Source organism: Anomaloglossus baeobatrachus, chromosome 12 (genome assembly GCF_048569485.1).
Source record: "Anomaloglossus baeobatrachus isolate aAnoBae1 chromosome 12, aAnoBae1.hap1, whole genome shotgun sequence".
NCBI lineage: Eukaryota > Metazoa > Chordata > Amphibia > Anura > Aromobatidae > Anomaloglossus > Anomaloglossus baeobatrachus.
Window position 1 is genome coordinate 74657026 of NC_134364.1, and position 15822 is coordinate 74672847.

Here is a 15822-nt window from a genome sequence, read left to right on the forward strand (position 1 = left end):
TGGTTTGAGCAGTCATTCTGTGATGACACAGTCCCTTTAAAAGCCTTGATCCCTAGTGATTACAGTATCTAAGTAGTCAGCTGGTGGAATGGGATGGCATCTATCACCCCCCAGAAATGCAACTGGTTACTATGGCTTAATTAATGTCTCCAGATCTACCACCCTTGTACTCACATATCACATCTAAATACAAGTCTATGAGAGTCTTGTTGTTGTTACCCTCATAGACTTTTATTGTGAGCTTGAAACTTCTGAATTCCGGCCAGTTAGAAGATATGGGCACAATATGGTGCCGCAGGACTAGAGCGACGCTGAAAAAGGATGAAGGCGCCGGAGGGCAAGTAGAAGAACAAGGGTAGGGGACTTAAATTGAAAGCGCCACTCCAGTGCTGAAATCCCCTCCCCGCTTTAAAGGTGCTTTAAAAAAAAAAAAAAAGTCTATACAAATATGAAAAACTATATTACATACACCACCACATTCTGAAAATTGAAAAAAACATCCCTAAAAATATTTTAAAATATATTACTGATTCTATAGTGAAAAAAAATAGTTTTTATGTTATCTCCCCCTCCCCAAAAATTGGATTACAGGAAATTTGTCAGTAGGATCTACCCTCCTAAGCCGTCTAAAAGGCCATGTAGGTCATGGGAAGCTTAATAGAATGATACTATCTGTGATTCGATGTCTTATTCTAGAGAAGTCCACATTTTTCTTAATATGTAAATGAGCTGTTAGGATCTATGGGCCGGACATAGATCTCTAGGAGAATCTGCCTCCAGAAATTAAATTTAAATGAAAAGATTTCCGGCTCTGATGGAGCCCGAGTTATTTCTGTGTATGTGCTCGGGTCGCCCGTCCGTGCGTTGCGATCCGAGAGTGGACTGATGATCCCTATTGGCAGCACATAGCCATGCACTGTATAATATGCTGACATCACAGCACAATCATCACAAATGCAATCCTTTCTACATGACAATGGAAAGACTTCCTAAATGTGGACAAATTCACCACTACAACTAGATTTCACATATTATACACTTTATCAATGCAAAAGAATTTGGCAAAAGATTTTAAGTTGTACAAATATTTAGTTAGAAAAAGCAAACAAAGCCGGAGCTTAAAGTGCCTGCGCTTGCCTATGGAGACCACAGCATGGCCTTCATGATACTTCAGTGCCCAGTCTCTCATCAGCAGGGCAATGAAAATGCTTGAGTGCTCTTAATTACTGCAAATGAAGTGTTCCTTATGGCGAGGAGCGGAGACATTACCAGGGAGCGATAACAGCACCGGCTTCGTTATACGAAAACAGTTACAATGTTGGCAGAAGTCCTGGATGGATGTGGACTCGTGTCAAGATGGCAACTTGATTTTAGGAACAATCTTTAAAGGCGCAAACAAATCGCTTTTTAATAACAAAAAAAAAAAAGAATTTAAAGTTTTCTGTAATTTGAAGATGAGGATGTAGAGAATGCAGAAAACCTCACAATATGCAAAGCGACATTCCAGAAATAATTATGGAGTTAAGGCTACTTTACACACTGCGATATCGGTCCCGATATCGCTAGTGTGGGTACCCGCCCCCATCTGTTGCGCGACACGGGCAAATCGCTGCCCGTGCCGCACAACATCGCCCAGAGCCGTCACACATACTTACCTGTCCGGCGACGTCGCTGTGACCGGCGAACCACCTCCTTTCTAAGGGGGCGGTCCGTGCGGCGTCACAGCGACGTCACTGAAGCGTCACTGAACCGCCGCCCAATAGCAGCAGAGGGGCGGAGATGAGCGGGACGTAACATCCCGCCCACCTCCTTCCTTCCTCATAGCAGCCGGGAGGCAGGTAAGGGAAGCTTCCTCGTTCCTGCGGCGTCACACGGAGCGATGTGTGCTGCCGCAGGATCGAGGAACAACTTCGTTACTGCTGCAGTAACGATTTTTAAGAATGGACCCCCATGTCGCCGATTAGCGATTTTGCACGTTTTTGCAACGATGCAAAATCGCTTATCGGTGTCACACGCAACGGCATCGCTAATGCAGCCGGATGTGCGTCACAAATTCCGTGACCCCAACGACTCCGCATTAGCGATGTCGCAGCGTGTAAAGCCCCCTTAAGACTAGACCAGACCTGTACAGGACCAGACATTTCTTGAGCGATAGTTATGAGGTCAGTCCAATCATCTCATGAACATTTAAAAACCTCTTCCACATAGTGACCCCCTTTGTCTCCATAAAGTGATAAAGGGGAGCACAAGCACATTGAAACTGGTCTCTGTCTAAAGGTACCATCACACTTAGCGACGCTCCAGCGATCCCACCAGCGATCTGACCTGGCAGGGATCGCTGGAGCGTTGCTACATGGTCAATCAGGCAGATCTCAACAGCGATCAGAGATCAGCCACCAGCGACCCGTGTAACGACGCTGTGCTTGGTAACCATAGTACACATCGGGTTACTAAGCAAAGCGCTTTGCTTATAGTTACCCGATGTGTACCTTGGCTACGTGTGCAGGGAGCAGGGAGACGGCTTCTAGAAGCTGCAGACGCTGGTAACCAAGGTAAATATCGGGTAACCAAGCAAAGCGCTTTGCTTGGTTACCCGATGTGTTCCTGGGTTACCAGCATCCGCAGAAGCCGGCTCCCTGCACATTCAGATCATTGCTCTCTCACTGTCACACACAGCGATGTGTGCTTCACAGCGGGAGAGCAACGAGCAAAAAATGGTCCAGGACATTCAGCAACGACCGGCGACCTCACAGCAAGGGCCAGGTCATTGCTGGATGTTATACACAGCGACATCGCTAGCAAGATCGCTGTTGCATCACAAAACACGTGACTCAGAAGCGATGTCACCAGCGATGTCGCTTAGTGAGACGTGGCCTTAAGAGGTTACCTGATAAAGAAGGAACTGTTCCGACGCAAGAGGACCCACCTGTTCCAGTAGCTCCAAAACTGATCCTGTAGATACATGCGATGACTACTCTCATCGCCAAATGATGCTTTACTTTCAATCCAATGCACAACATGCCCTTCGATGGCTGAAGAACAAAAACACAAGCAAGAACAATTTTAGCAAAATAAAGCTTGCACTATGGTTGTTAATCTCAATTAAAACTGGATTTAGAGAAGGGCACAACGTCTACCTTAAGAAAACAACTTCTATTAGAGAATGCGGTGTGGGCTTTCTCCGGCAGTCCCATCGAGCTGTGCATGCTCGACCTCTGCTTCATTCAGACAAGGCGTTGCAGAGCCCTGTTGCGGGGATGACTGGCGATACAACTTTAGAACTTGGCCTAAACTTTTTCTTAAACATATCAAATATGTAGCATGCATTCTCTCAAGACCTTTAATCTTATATTCATTTATGGAGAATATGCTTAGGAAAATGTGAGAACATTTCAGTATCTTCTAAAAATCCATGTGTTCTTTAAGATCAATTTGGGTCCGGTTTATTAGGAGTTCTTGATAGATAAATTTATCTTCCATGCTGGCAAGGGGAATGACCCGAGAGCTGCATAGAGGTCTAAATTAAGCCGGCCATATACATTAGTTAGTGGCGAATGATGCTTTGAACAATCTTTTGGCCAACCGCCCTCTAAGTCGACACTCTTCTCTACAGGAACGCTCATTCGGCCAAGTGCTCCTGTGTAGAGATCAGCGGACCCGTGGAAGTTTGGTTCAATGGGGTCAGACGAACTTTAGCTAAAGTTCAGTTTGGGACCTGGACTTGACCTGAACTCCAATGCAAGTCAGATAATGGGCAATTCGGGTGTTCACCCACATGCAGCCAGCCATAAACAGATCACAGCCGAGGGTAAGTGAGCAGGGTTTATCCAATATTTTCTGTTTGGTGCACACTACATTCGATCATCCTGCAGTGCAGTGCGAACTGATCAAACACTGCAAGCGGCTCACACTGGGCTGAACACCGAGTGTACCCGAACACAGTGATGCTCAAGCAAGTGGTGGCATACGTGAAGCACCCGAACTCTGTTTTTTTGGGTTAAGTCTGTGTTTGGTACTAACACTGAGCCTCAGGTTCACTCATCCCTACTCCTGTGTTCTCTATGACGCATCGGCTGGAGGCTTATCTCCAGGAGAAAAAAGTGATTGACAGTTCGAAATTGACATCACCCTTGACCATCACAGTAGAGACTGTTGGCTGAACACATTGATAATGGTGGATTCAGCCAGTATTAGCCTAATTAAGTGTTCCCCAACTCCAGTCCTCGAGAGCCACCAACAGTGCATGTTTTCTGGATTTCTTTAGTATTGCACAGGCGTTGGAAACATACCCTGTGCAGGATTAAATTATCACCTCTGCAATAAGAAGGAAATCCTGAAAACATGCACTGTGGGTGGCTCTTGAGGGGAGTTGGGGAACACTAGCCTCAGGTGTATGGGGATTTTAGTATCAGTTATTTTATTGGCGAATTCTGTGCAGCATCAGCTCAGACAACAAGATGCCTGTGACCACAAAGCAACACGGACATGTGCAAAAAAGCTAATCCAGTTACCATAACCCAGGAAAACCCCACTACACTGACACGGACTTACCTACTGGCACCTCCAGAATGAAGTCAGGGGTTTTATCATAGCCTTTTACACGCAGCTGGTCTTCATCTATAAAGAAGACAAGAACATGTAAGCTGCAAAAGAAGTGAAAAATAGCTCCAAACTGAAAAAATATCATTCACACTGGTGTTATTATGTTACTGCCAATTCCGCAAAATTGTAAAATAGGCTCAAGGAAAATAAAAAGTGTTTACCTAGGAGAAAATGTAGAAGCTGCAACTGAACAAAACTATTGGATGTCTTACTTGACCTAGAGAAAGTTAAATAAAAAATGACTATAACTTAAAGGAAATCTGTCAGCAGGTTTTTGCTACCTCATCTGAGAACAGCATGATGTAGGCAAAGAGATCCCAAGTTCAATAATGTATCCCTTATATTAGTGGCTACAGCCGTTCTGGCACAGTGAAAGATTTTAGATTTTGCACGTAGCAGTACTGGGAGAGATATATCCGCCTACACCAGGCTTTTCCATAGACAGAAGCTGCTAATCACAGAGGGGGCAGAGTCGGACTAGAGCTCACAAGCTGCTGAGACCCACTAATGATAAAGATAACAGGCTTAAGCTAACATTGCAGGTAAACAAAAAAGACAGAGATAACAGAAACAGAGCTGAAGTCTCTGCTGTAAAGGCCCCGTCACACTAAGCAACATCGCTAGCAACATCGCTGGTAACGAACAACTTTTGTGACGTTGCTAGCGATGTTGCTGTGTGTGACATCCAGCAACAACCTGGCCCCTGCTGTGAGGTCGTTGGTTGTTGCTGAATGTCCTGGGCCATTTTTTAGTTGTTGCTGTCCTGCTGTGAAGCACAGATCGCTGTGTGTGACAGCGAGACAGCAACAACTAATGTGCAGTGAGCAGGGAGCCAGCTTCTGCTGAGGCTGGTAACTAATGTAAACATCGGGTAACCAAGAAGCCCTGTCCTTGGTTACCCGATATTTACCTTTGATACCAGCCTCCTCCGCTCTCACTGCCTGTGCTGCCGGCTCCTGCTCTGTGCACATGTAGCTGCAGCACACATCAGGTAATTAACCCGATGTGTGCTGTAACTAGGAGAGCAAGGAGCCAGCACTAAGCAGTGTGCGCTGCTCCCTGCTCTGTGCACATTTAGCTGCAGCACACATCAGGCAATTAACCCGATGTGTGCTGTAACTAGGAGAGCAAGGAGCCAGCGCTCAGTGTGCGCTGCTCCCTGCTCTGTGCACATTTAGCTGCAGCACACATCGGGTTAATTAACCTGATGTGTGCTGTAACTAGGAGACTGGGGGCTGGTCACTGGTTGCTGGTGAGCTCACCAGCAACTCGTGTAGCCACGCTCCAGCGATCCCTGCCAGGTCAGGTTGCTGGTGGGATCGCTGGAGCGTCGCACTGTGACAGCTCACCAGCAACCTCCTAGCAACTTACCAGCGATCCCTATCGTTGTTGGGATCGCTGGTAAGTTGCTTAGTGTGACTGGACCTTAACACTTGCAGCATGCTGTCTTCAGGTTACATTGCAGAAATCTGCTGACAGAGTCCCTTTAACAGTAAAAATAAAGTAAATAAATTTTAAAAAAAAAATTATAATTATATATATACACACACACACACACACACACACATATATTCTGTAGCTAATATAGTGGCCATATATTCCTTAGGGCTGCACACACTGTAGACGCTCAGATCAGTCCTTCTTCCCAGTGTAGTTAATCTGGTTTCTAATTGTCACACACAAGGGCCAATTTCATAGGAAGCCAGAGAATGCAGTAATATGTTTTTGGAGTTTGGTAAAAAAAGAAAAAAATTGATGAACTGCACGCTAATTCTGCTCATGAAACCTTTTAAACCAAAGACCATGGTGGTACAAGGTGGTAATATTGTAAAAAAATATACAAATCATATATTTGAGGATGATTTGTATCAATGAAGATTCCGTAAAAACCATATTGATCTTCTGTGGTTGGTATAGATCACCAATGTTTGATCAGCGAGATTCAGCGAGATCTTATCCCCAGGATTCCCAGCAATCAGTAGAACACAGGGGCCATGGCACCAACTAATGGAGAAGGTTAGCTGGACCACCAAACCCACATACACACGTTCCAGATGCTGTGCCTGGAAATACACTGAAAGGGCCACATTCTGCTGGTTGGTGAGAATCGTAAAGGACAGATCATCAATGTGCATTCAGTTATTCCATGGGTTGTGTTTTATAGGAAATTTTGGTAAGAACCCCTATGGTTATCCTTGACAATAAGTTTTCTCATCTCATCAGATGATGGTGCACTGCTTGGATGCGTCATCACTATATGATCCCGAGAATGCATAGGGCATAGGGCTGGTGTAGCGTTGTCAGCCCCTTCTCGGTTTTCCCCAGCAGTGTTCCCAGTCACCTATTTAGCTGGGAGGCAGCTGTGCAGGAGAAAACCAGTGAAGGGACAAAGCAGTACACCTCTGCTATGTCTCCTTCATTCAAAATGGAGACTGTTATTGTCCTGAAGAAGGAGACTTTGTTCTCCGAAACGCTTTGAACTAAATCACATTCCAGGCCATCCATGTTTTACGTTTTTTTCCACGGCAGTGCTGTCTATTAACCCTTTTCTTCTCCATGTTAAATTATCCTGGATAGGGGACTGCGGCAGCCATTTTCTACATGCTTTATGGTGGTTGTGACCATCTCACCACCATTTTAGGTGAGCAATTCCACGTTTTTCCTTATCCCATAACCCAGGATTAGACCCAATATGCCCCATTCTGTTTTTCTCACATCTCCTTCATTCTCAGATTGGGCTGACCCCACCGATCACAAAGTCATGACATATCCGAAGAGCAAGCCATCACTTATTGGCTCAGAGAGGGGATGTCGCAAATTCTTATCAAAGTCTTAAGGTCCAGTCACACTAAGCAACTTACCAGCGATCCCAACAACGATAGGGATCGCTGGTAAGTTGCTAGGAGGTTGCTGGTGAGATGTCACACTGCGACGCTCCAGCGATCCCACCAGCAACCTGACCTGGCAGGGATCGCTGGAGCGTGGCTACACAAGTTGCTGGTGAGCTCACCAGCAACCAGTGACCAGCCCCCAGCGCCGCGTGGAAGATGCTGCGCTTGGTAACTAAGGTAAATATCGGGTAACCAACCCGATATTTACCTTGGTTACCAGTGCACGCAGCTACACGTGCAGAGAGCAAGGGAGCAGCGCACACTGAGCGCTGGCTCCCTGCTCTCCTAGTTACAGCACACATCGGGTTAATTACCCGATGTGTGCTGCAGCTACACGTGCAGAGAGCAGGGAGCAGCGCACACTGCTTAGCGCTGGCTCCTTGCTCTCCTAGTTACAGCACACATCGGGTTAATTACCCGATGTGTGCTGCAGCTACATGTGCACAGAGCAGGGAGCAGCGCACAATGCTTAGCGCTGGCTCCCTGCTCTCCTAGTTACAGCACACATCGGGTTAATTACCCGATGTGTGCTGCAGCTACATGTGCACAGAGCAGGGAGCAGCGCACAATGCTTAGCGCTGGCTCCCTGCTCTCCTAGTTACAGCACACATCGGGTTAATTACCCGATGTGTGCTGCAGCTACATGTGCACAGAGCAGGGAGCAGCGCACAATGCTTAGCGCTGGCTCCTTGCTCTCCTAGTTACAGCACACATCGGGTTAATTAACTCGATGTGTCCTGCAGCTACATGTGCACAGAGCAGGAGCCAGCACTGACAGTGAGAGCGGCGGAGGCTGGTAACAAAGGTAAATATCTGGTAACCAAGGACAGGGCTTCTTGGTTACCCGATGTTTACATTAGTTACCAGCCTCAGCAGAAGCTGGCTCCCTGCTCACTGCACATTTAGTTGTTGCTGTCTCGCTGTCACACACAGCGATCTGTGCTGCACAGCGGGACAGCAACAACTAAAAAATGGCCCAGGACATTCAGCAACAACCAACAACCTCACAGCAGGGGCCAGGTTGTTGCTGGATGTCACACACAGCGACATCGCTAGCAACGTCACAAAAGTTGTTCGTTAGCAGCGATGTTGCTAGCGATGTTGCTTAGTGTGATGGGGCCTTTAAACAGCATGACCTGTACAAACATACTAGAGAGGAATCCAAATAACATTTCTGAAATGTCGGAGTCACCGGCTTTCATAGAAGTAAATGCAGATAATATAAAGATAAATAAAGGACAAGTCAAAGAATGATCTCAGACGTGCATTTTAACTCTTGCCATTCACATCGTTCTTATTTCTTAATGGTCAATAAACCGTGGAGCTGAGTGTCTAATTTTACCAGGGTGTGTTGCATATTAACCCCCCCATGACCGGCGTGATCCTGCATCTCTACGGTTCCTCCGGAGTTTGTCTATGACAAGGTTAATCACACACTGCTCATTGTTATCTTTCCCTCACTAGGAGTCACACCGTGATCAGAGGAGCCTCAGTATGTTACAACATATTGCCCTTGACTTCTGAAACCCTGGAGGACGCTATAGCATTTTGTAGAGATCCATTACGGCCTGGCTTCATGTCTCCATCCATCCTTAACTAATGACCGGGCTGTGTAACAGGGAAGGCTGTGTGGTCCTGTCCTAACACCTGCTGGGCGCTGACACGGCCGGCCCACTGCTCTTCAGCTTCACCTTTGATTAGAATTAATGATGGTTCCCAGAGGTTGTAAGCTCGCTTCCCAACCATCCATCAGCTTGGGACAAGGATTTCACACAGGCCATTCTCAAACTCTCGTGTTAATGCACCGCACGTCATATGAGGTAAAGGGCAAACACAGCAAAAAGGCCACACAAAAGAAGCATCAGCACACGGCGAAAACACACACTATAGGAAACAACAGTAGAAATATTGGTGGCCGAATGCAACGCTTTCATTCCCAACGAGAAGCAATTACATTGTAATAAACAAGGGGACCCGGGGCCTGTAGACAAGGTGCCAAACAGAAAAGCACAACCAATCAGTATCAACATTATAGTGCATATTATAGTACAACAAGTACAGTATATATACTCCTCCAAGATACTGATTGGTGGTGCTGTTCTTCTGTTAGTATCAATGGAGAAATGTTTTGCACAATTGCATAATTATTTTTACCCACTTAATATATGCAATCAACTGTGTATATATGTGCACATCTAATATATAAAGCTGAGTGTGTGCGTGTGTGTGTGTGTGTGTGTGTGTGTGTGTGTGTCCGCTAAAGGAATTTGCACCGTCGCATGTACAATCATGACATTTTGCACAGACGCCTCATGTGACTCAGGGAACGTCATAGACTATGTTTTGACGGGAAAATTTAACCCCGCACTTTACAGTTGCTCTCCAAAAAAACCTTCCTCCATTAAAGTTAATGGAGCTGCAAGCTATAGGTTATTAATAGCAGCTGTGATTGGCTGCTATAGGAACAAAACACATTCACAGTATAACAAGCTTATGTGTGAGGTAATATGATGTCGGTGGAGAGACGGATAGAGAAACAGAGTAAGAGACAGACAGGGAAAGAGACAGAGAGAGACTGACAGTCAAAGAGACGGAGGCAGACAGACAGACAGACCGGGAAAGAGACCGGGAAAGAGACCGGGAAAGAGACAGATAGGAAAAGGGACAAAAACATGAAAAGAGACAGAGACATGAAAAGAGACAGAGACAAGGAAACATACAGACGGGGAAAGAGACAGACAAGGAAAGAGACAAACAGGGAAAGAGACAGACGGGGAAAGAGACAGACGGGGAAAGAAACATAGACAGACACAGGAGAGAGCGACAGACACAGAGATAGACAGATACAGAAAAGAGAGACAGAGACTGATAGAGACAGACAGAGATAGACACAGACAGACAAACATGGATAGAGACAAAGACATATATGGATAGAGAGACAGAGAGTGAGACAGCGTCAGACAGACAGAGACACGACAGACAGACACACAGGCACACAGATACACAGACAGATACACAGACAGACAGAGACAAACAGAGACTGGGAGAGAGACAGTTACTATCCCGGGCAACGACTGGGTACTACAGCTAGTATATATTATATATAACACACACACACACACACACACACACTGGGGATCAAAATTAGAGAACAATGTACGGTCACTTGTTTTTTTCAGAAATAACGTAATCTACATTGATGAACATTTGAAGGTTTTGTGTAAGGGGTGCACCATGCCACTAGATCAGTGTTTTACAAAAGAGCCAAAGTTTATCAACAAACCCTGTATTTTGCCCAAAGCATGATGATAATAAGAGAACAGCAATGACTGTAGCACAGTGAAAGATTACAACATTTTCTGAAGGTAACAACAGTCACAATCAGTAGGTCGTGCACCGGCCGTCGCTGTGAATGACTCCAGCACATCTGCGGCCACAGGACAGCACTAGTCTCTCACACTGCTCTGGTGTGGTTTTGTTCCACTTTTCTTCCAGTCTCTTCTATAGTTCTTTGAATGTTGTGGGTTTCTTGGCCATAACTTTGTCACCAAGGATTTTCCAGAGGTTTTCTATTGGGTTTAGATCAGGGCTCTGGGCTGTGGCCATTTCATGGTTTCAATGTTTTCTGAACAAGGAACTGCTTTAAGCGTTTTGCTGTGTGACAGGGGGCATTGTCCTGCTTGAAAATTGCTGGCTGATTGAGTGATGAGTATAAGCAAGGAACCACATGTTGTTGAAGAAGATTCTGATCAACACTTCCATTCACTCTGCCATGTAGCTGTATGAGAGGTCCAACTCCTGCTGCAGAAAACATTTCCCAAACCATGACACTTACTCTACCACCTGTCACTGACTTCTTAACACACGTTGGGTTCTGTCTTCCCCTAGTTTGTAGACACACATAGGTAATGTTTCCCATCAGACCCAAAAAATGTAAACTTGTGTTCATTGCTAATATCACTGTGGACCACTTCTCCTCTGTCCACACAACATGCTCCTCACCAAAGGTGAGTCAGACTTTTGATTCTTTCTGCTAATGAGAGGTTTGGTCACTGAAGAGTGGGCTTTCAGTCAAAATGCTCTTAAACGTTGTGCCACTGAATGATGAGACAGATCCTTACTCTGTTCAGTGCTGAAATGGCGAGCAATTCCAGCTGCAGTTTTGAAAGGATTACCCATGCAGAGTCTCCACATTACCTGTCCTCTCTTGCATTTGTCTTTTGAGGGTGTCCAATCTTCTTGGGGGACTTGAAAGAGTTAGTGATGTTTTAAAGATGCAATATTCTCAAAATCACAGATTTGTAAGGACCAACTTCTCTTTTTATGGCTGATAGGGTCAGCCTTTTGCCCTTCATCTGGATAACCTGCTGCCGGAGGGTTTCAGTCACTTTGGAATGGAACACCATTTTTACAAAGTCAGTGCAAACTGCAAAGTTAGGCTGCCAGTTACATAGGGTTTGACAAATAATTAAGGAAATTAGCACCAGGTGCCAGATTAACACCAATATGCAATACTTTGCAGTTGACTCTGAGCTGGTGAGAGGAGACGGGGTGCTATGTCATCTGGCATACAATACATGGCACACAGCGATAGATTCCTGATTTTCATTCCTCAGCCAGCACACAGACAGAATCAGCAGCAGCATGGAAGAAATTATGCAGCAGTGTAGATGTGAATCCAGCTCTTGGGAGGAGGTAAAATACTGGTTAGAAAGCTCAACACAATCTTTTTGAATGTCCATCCATTGGTTTTCTCACTCTGCTCCTCACTCCTCATTCCCCTTTTTATAGAGTATAATACAAGGATAAACATGACTCCTCAATGTGATGGGAAGCTGTGTCCCCCCACTGGTTTTCTGGCAATATCTTTTAGTGGGGGTTGGCGTCATGTGATTACTACAAACCATCAGCTACCGCCTTCATATTTTGTCCAATCTGGTAAAAAAAAACAACAATCTCTCTCCTGTCAAGGACGGATCATGAAAGATGAAACTGGAATATTTTCAGTCAACTCTGAGCTGGTGAGAGGTGATGAGCTACTATGTCATCTGGCATACAATGCACAGCATACAGCGATGGAGTCCTGATCTTCATTCCTAAGTCAGCACACAGACACAAGCAGCAGCAGCATGGAGGAAATTATGCAGCAGTGTAGTTGTGAATCCAGCTCTTGGGTGAGGTAAAAGACTGGCTAGAAAGCTCAACACAATCTTTTTGAATGTCCGTCAGTCAGTTTTCTCACTCTGCTCCTCCCTCCCCTTTTTATAGAGTATAATAGTAGGTGAACCATGACTCCTCAATGTGATGGCAGGCTGTGTCCCCCACTAGCAATATCTTTTAGTGTGGGGGTGGTGTCATGTGATTACTACAAACTATCAGCTGCCACCTTCATATTTCGTCCAATCTGGAAAAAAACCCAAAACTCTCTTCTGTCAAGGAAAGAATACGAAGGATGAAATTTTAAAAATTTGTCAGAAGATTGGTGGGGGAAAGACTGTGGTCTACAGGGGAGTGGCGGCACACCAGTAGACAAGTATGATTTTTCTTTTTAATTTTCCACCCCCCTGGGTTTATCTAGATTGTGGACAACCCCTTAAAGAAAAAGCACAAATGGAAATATTTACCTATATTATGTGTAGATACTTAATATTATATCAAGCTTATAAGAAAGTAGCATGATATCCAACATGTCCGCCATATTGGCTTATATTTCCTATTGTTCACATTGACATTAAGAGGAATAGTCTGACTCAGACCCTATTTGATTGTATATAAGTGTTATCTGAGCATGCTATAATCATAAGGGATGACGTGGAGATGTGTTGTGATATCAAGTATTATAAAGGGTGGATCCTTTGCTGCCTGATATGGATATAGGTGTTACCTATTATTGAAATTCTGTCTGTGATGATAATGAGGCTGCTGAAAAGTCCTCTGTACAGAACAAGAAGTGTGGATTGAGTATTCCATTTATTGGTTATTGTGAAAATAGTAAGGTGTTTTTTTTACTTCTTTTGGCATAAATAGTGGTAAGAAGAATTAAAAAAATAATCAAGATTTTTAAAAATACATTTAACAAAAATATTTTTTAAACAGTAGGTAATTTTCAGTAATGAATTCCTTTTAATATCCAGTATTTTATGGAAAGGATATTATTAAGCAATTATAGCATCTTGTAGTGGTGGCAGATTGGAGAAGGGTCTCACATCGGTCATTTCTTCGCTCCTTCCTCGGACCACCGTTGTCACGGCCATTTCTTCGCTCCTTCCTCGGACCACCGGTGTCACATGATGACGGCTTTTCTCCCATGACAGGGAAAGTAATCCAGCAGCACATACTAAAGCATTTTCTTCCAGCTACTTATTGCATAAAATATTAATTACACGCCAGCAAGGGTGTGCTGTTAATACACCGTATTAGATAACAGAGTTCCTGTTTGGCCCTAAATCAATAAGAGTCTGTTCAGCATCAATCATGGCCAACTCTCTCCTCGAGATATTCAGGCAGCGCAAAGATCGCTTCTCGCTAACAATCCGAACCCAGAGGCGCAGGGATGCCATTACTGGGAGCCCCATGTGTCCAGCACAGGCGGGGACATCATCTGCACCACCCTCCCATACAACACATGCACGGCCTGGATCCTGGTCTTCATCTTCTATCGTCCTTGAGCCGTCCTTTTATTTCTATTCTGTTCTTGGTTAAAGTTTATTAACATGAGACAACTGGGTGACCACCAATATGGCGTCCACAAGTGTTCAACTGTCCCACAGCCTTACAAAGAATCAGTCGCCATGTTTTTGCTATGTAATTGGAGATCAGCATCAGATACCCTAATGCCAGCGATGTGTCTCTTCCTGCAGTTTTGATAAGACTGTTTTATCTGCTGTAGATGTACCAGTTCGCTGAATGCTGAGCTCTGTATAGCCCCACCCACATCACTAATTGGCGGCTTTCTGTGTACACTGTGCATAGGCAGAAAGCTGCCAATGAGTGAAGGGCGCGGGGTAATACAAAGATCATGAATATGTAGGACTACATGGCAGCAGGTCTACTAGTCCTTTAGTGAAAATTTCCTGCGGATAGAAGTGATTTTTATTAAAACTACAGCAAGCAGCCCAGTAAGTGACATTGCTGGAATCGGGGGAAAGATGCAGCAAAAATACACTATCAAAATCACACCACAAACTCATCGTGGGCGCAGTCTAAAGAATAGTTAAGACTTTTTTTTTTTTTAAATTGACCATTCATAGTAGTTTTAGATTAGGAAAGAAGTGTCTTACCTAAAAAGGCGAGGTTTTTCTCCAATAACTTTTCTCTTAGAAGTACTTCATGCTCATGGCCAATGGAGCTGTGCAATCAAAAGGTCAAGGCATAATAACGGCACAATTCTACATATTTCCAACTTTGTTGTGCTATTAACGGTATTTTCACAAGGCGTTTCTTTCAAATTGATTTTGCTTTGTATTTTGTAACAAAATCAGTGTGAAAAATATCTACAGAATGGCGCTCATTATTCACAATGTAAAATCTGTATGGCCAGGGGCGGAACGATTGTGGTCGTAGAGATCAGGAATGCGACCAGGCCCGGGGGTGCAGAGGGCCCACAGGTTCCACCACCTGCTTCAGATGGATGTGCATCCAAGGCCACATATCCAGCTGAAATGCTACACAGCACAGCGACACATCAGGTCCCTGCACTGCGATACACGCTGCCGGCCAAACAGAAGCCGTCAGCTTTCATCAGCATCCCAGTGATTGAGGGCAGCGCATGATATCAACATCATGCGTTGCCAAAGCACGGGCGCCAATGAAAGCTGCTATCCACTAAGGGCCGGCAATAGAGGAGGATGCCGAGGAAGCCGGGGAGGGTGAGCACAGTGTATTACCAGGAGGGGGACAGTATACACCAGGAGGGGCCCAGGAGATGAACATATATACCTGGATGGGGACTGTATATACCAGGAGGTGCCCAGGAGAGAAATATATACACCAGGAGTGGGACAGTATATATCAGGAGGGAAACCGTATATACCGGGAAGAGCCCATGAGAGGAATATATATACCAGAAGTGGGACACTATATACCAGGAGGGGACAGTATATACCAGGAGGGGCCCAGGAGAGGAACATATATACCTGGATGGGGACTGTATATACCAGGAGGTGCCCAGGAGAGGAATATTATACACCAGACGTGGGACAGTATACATCAGGAGGGAAACAATATATACCGGGAGGGGCCCATGAGAGGAATATATATACCAGAAGTGGGACAGTATATACCAGGAGTGGGCAAAAAGGAGGACAGTATATACCAGGAGGGGGACAGC

At 45.0% G+C, this 15822-nt stretch overlaps 1 protein-coding gene across 3 annotated transcripts in view; it reads right to left on the reverse strand.

Moving 5' to 3' along the window:
• The window catches only part of CDIN1 (CDAN1 interacting nuclease 1), a 466853-nt gene that overhangs the window by 182499 nt on the left and 268532 nt on the right, over positions 1-15822 (reverse strand). For all 3 annotated transcript variants that reach the window (XM_075331123.1, XM_075331124.1, XM_075331125.1), the window contains 3 exons: positions 14774-14841; positions 4552-4617; positions 2927-3032 (listed from right to left, as the gene is read on the reverse strand). In XM_075331123.1, coding sequence (XP_075187238.1) covers positions 2927-3032; positions 4552-4617; positions 14774-14841 — 240 coding nt within the window. The remainder of the gene's footprint in view (positions 1-2926; positions 3033-4551; positions 4618-14773; positions 14842-15822) is intronic.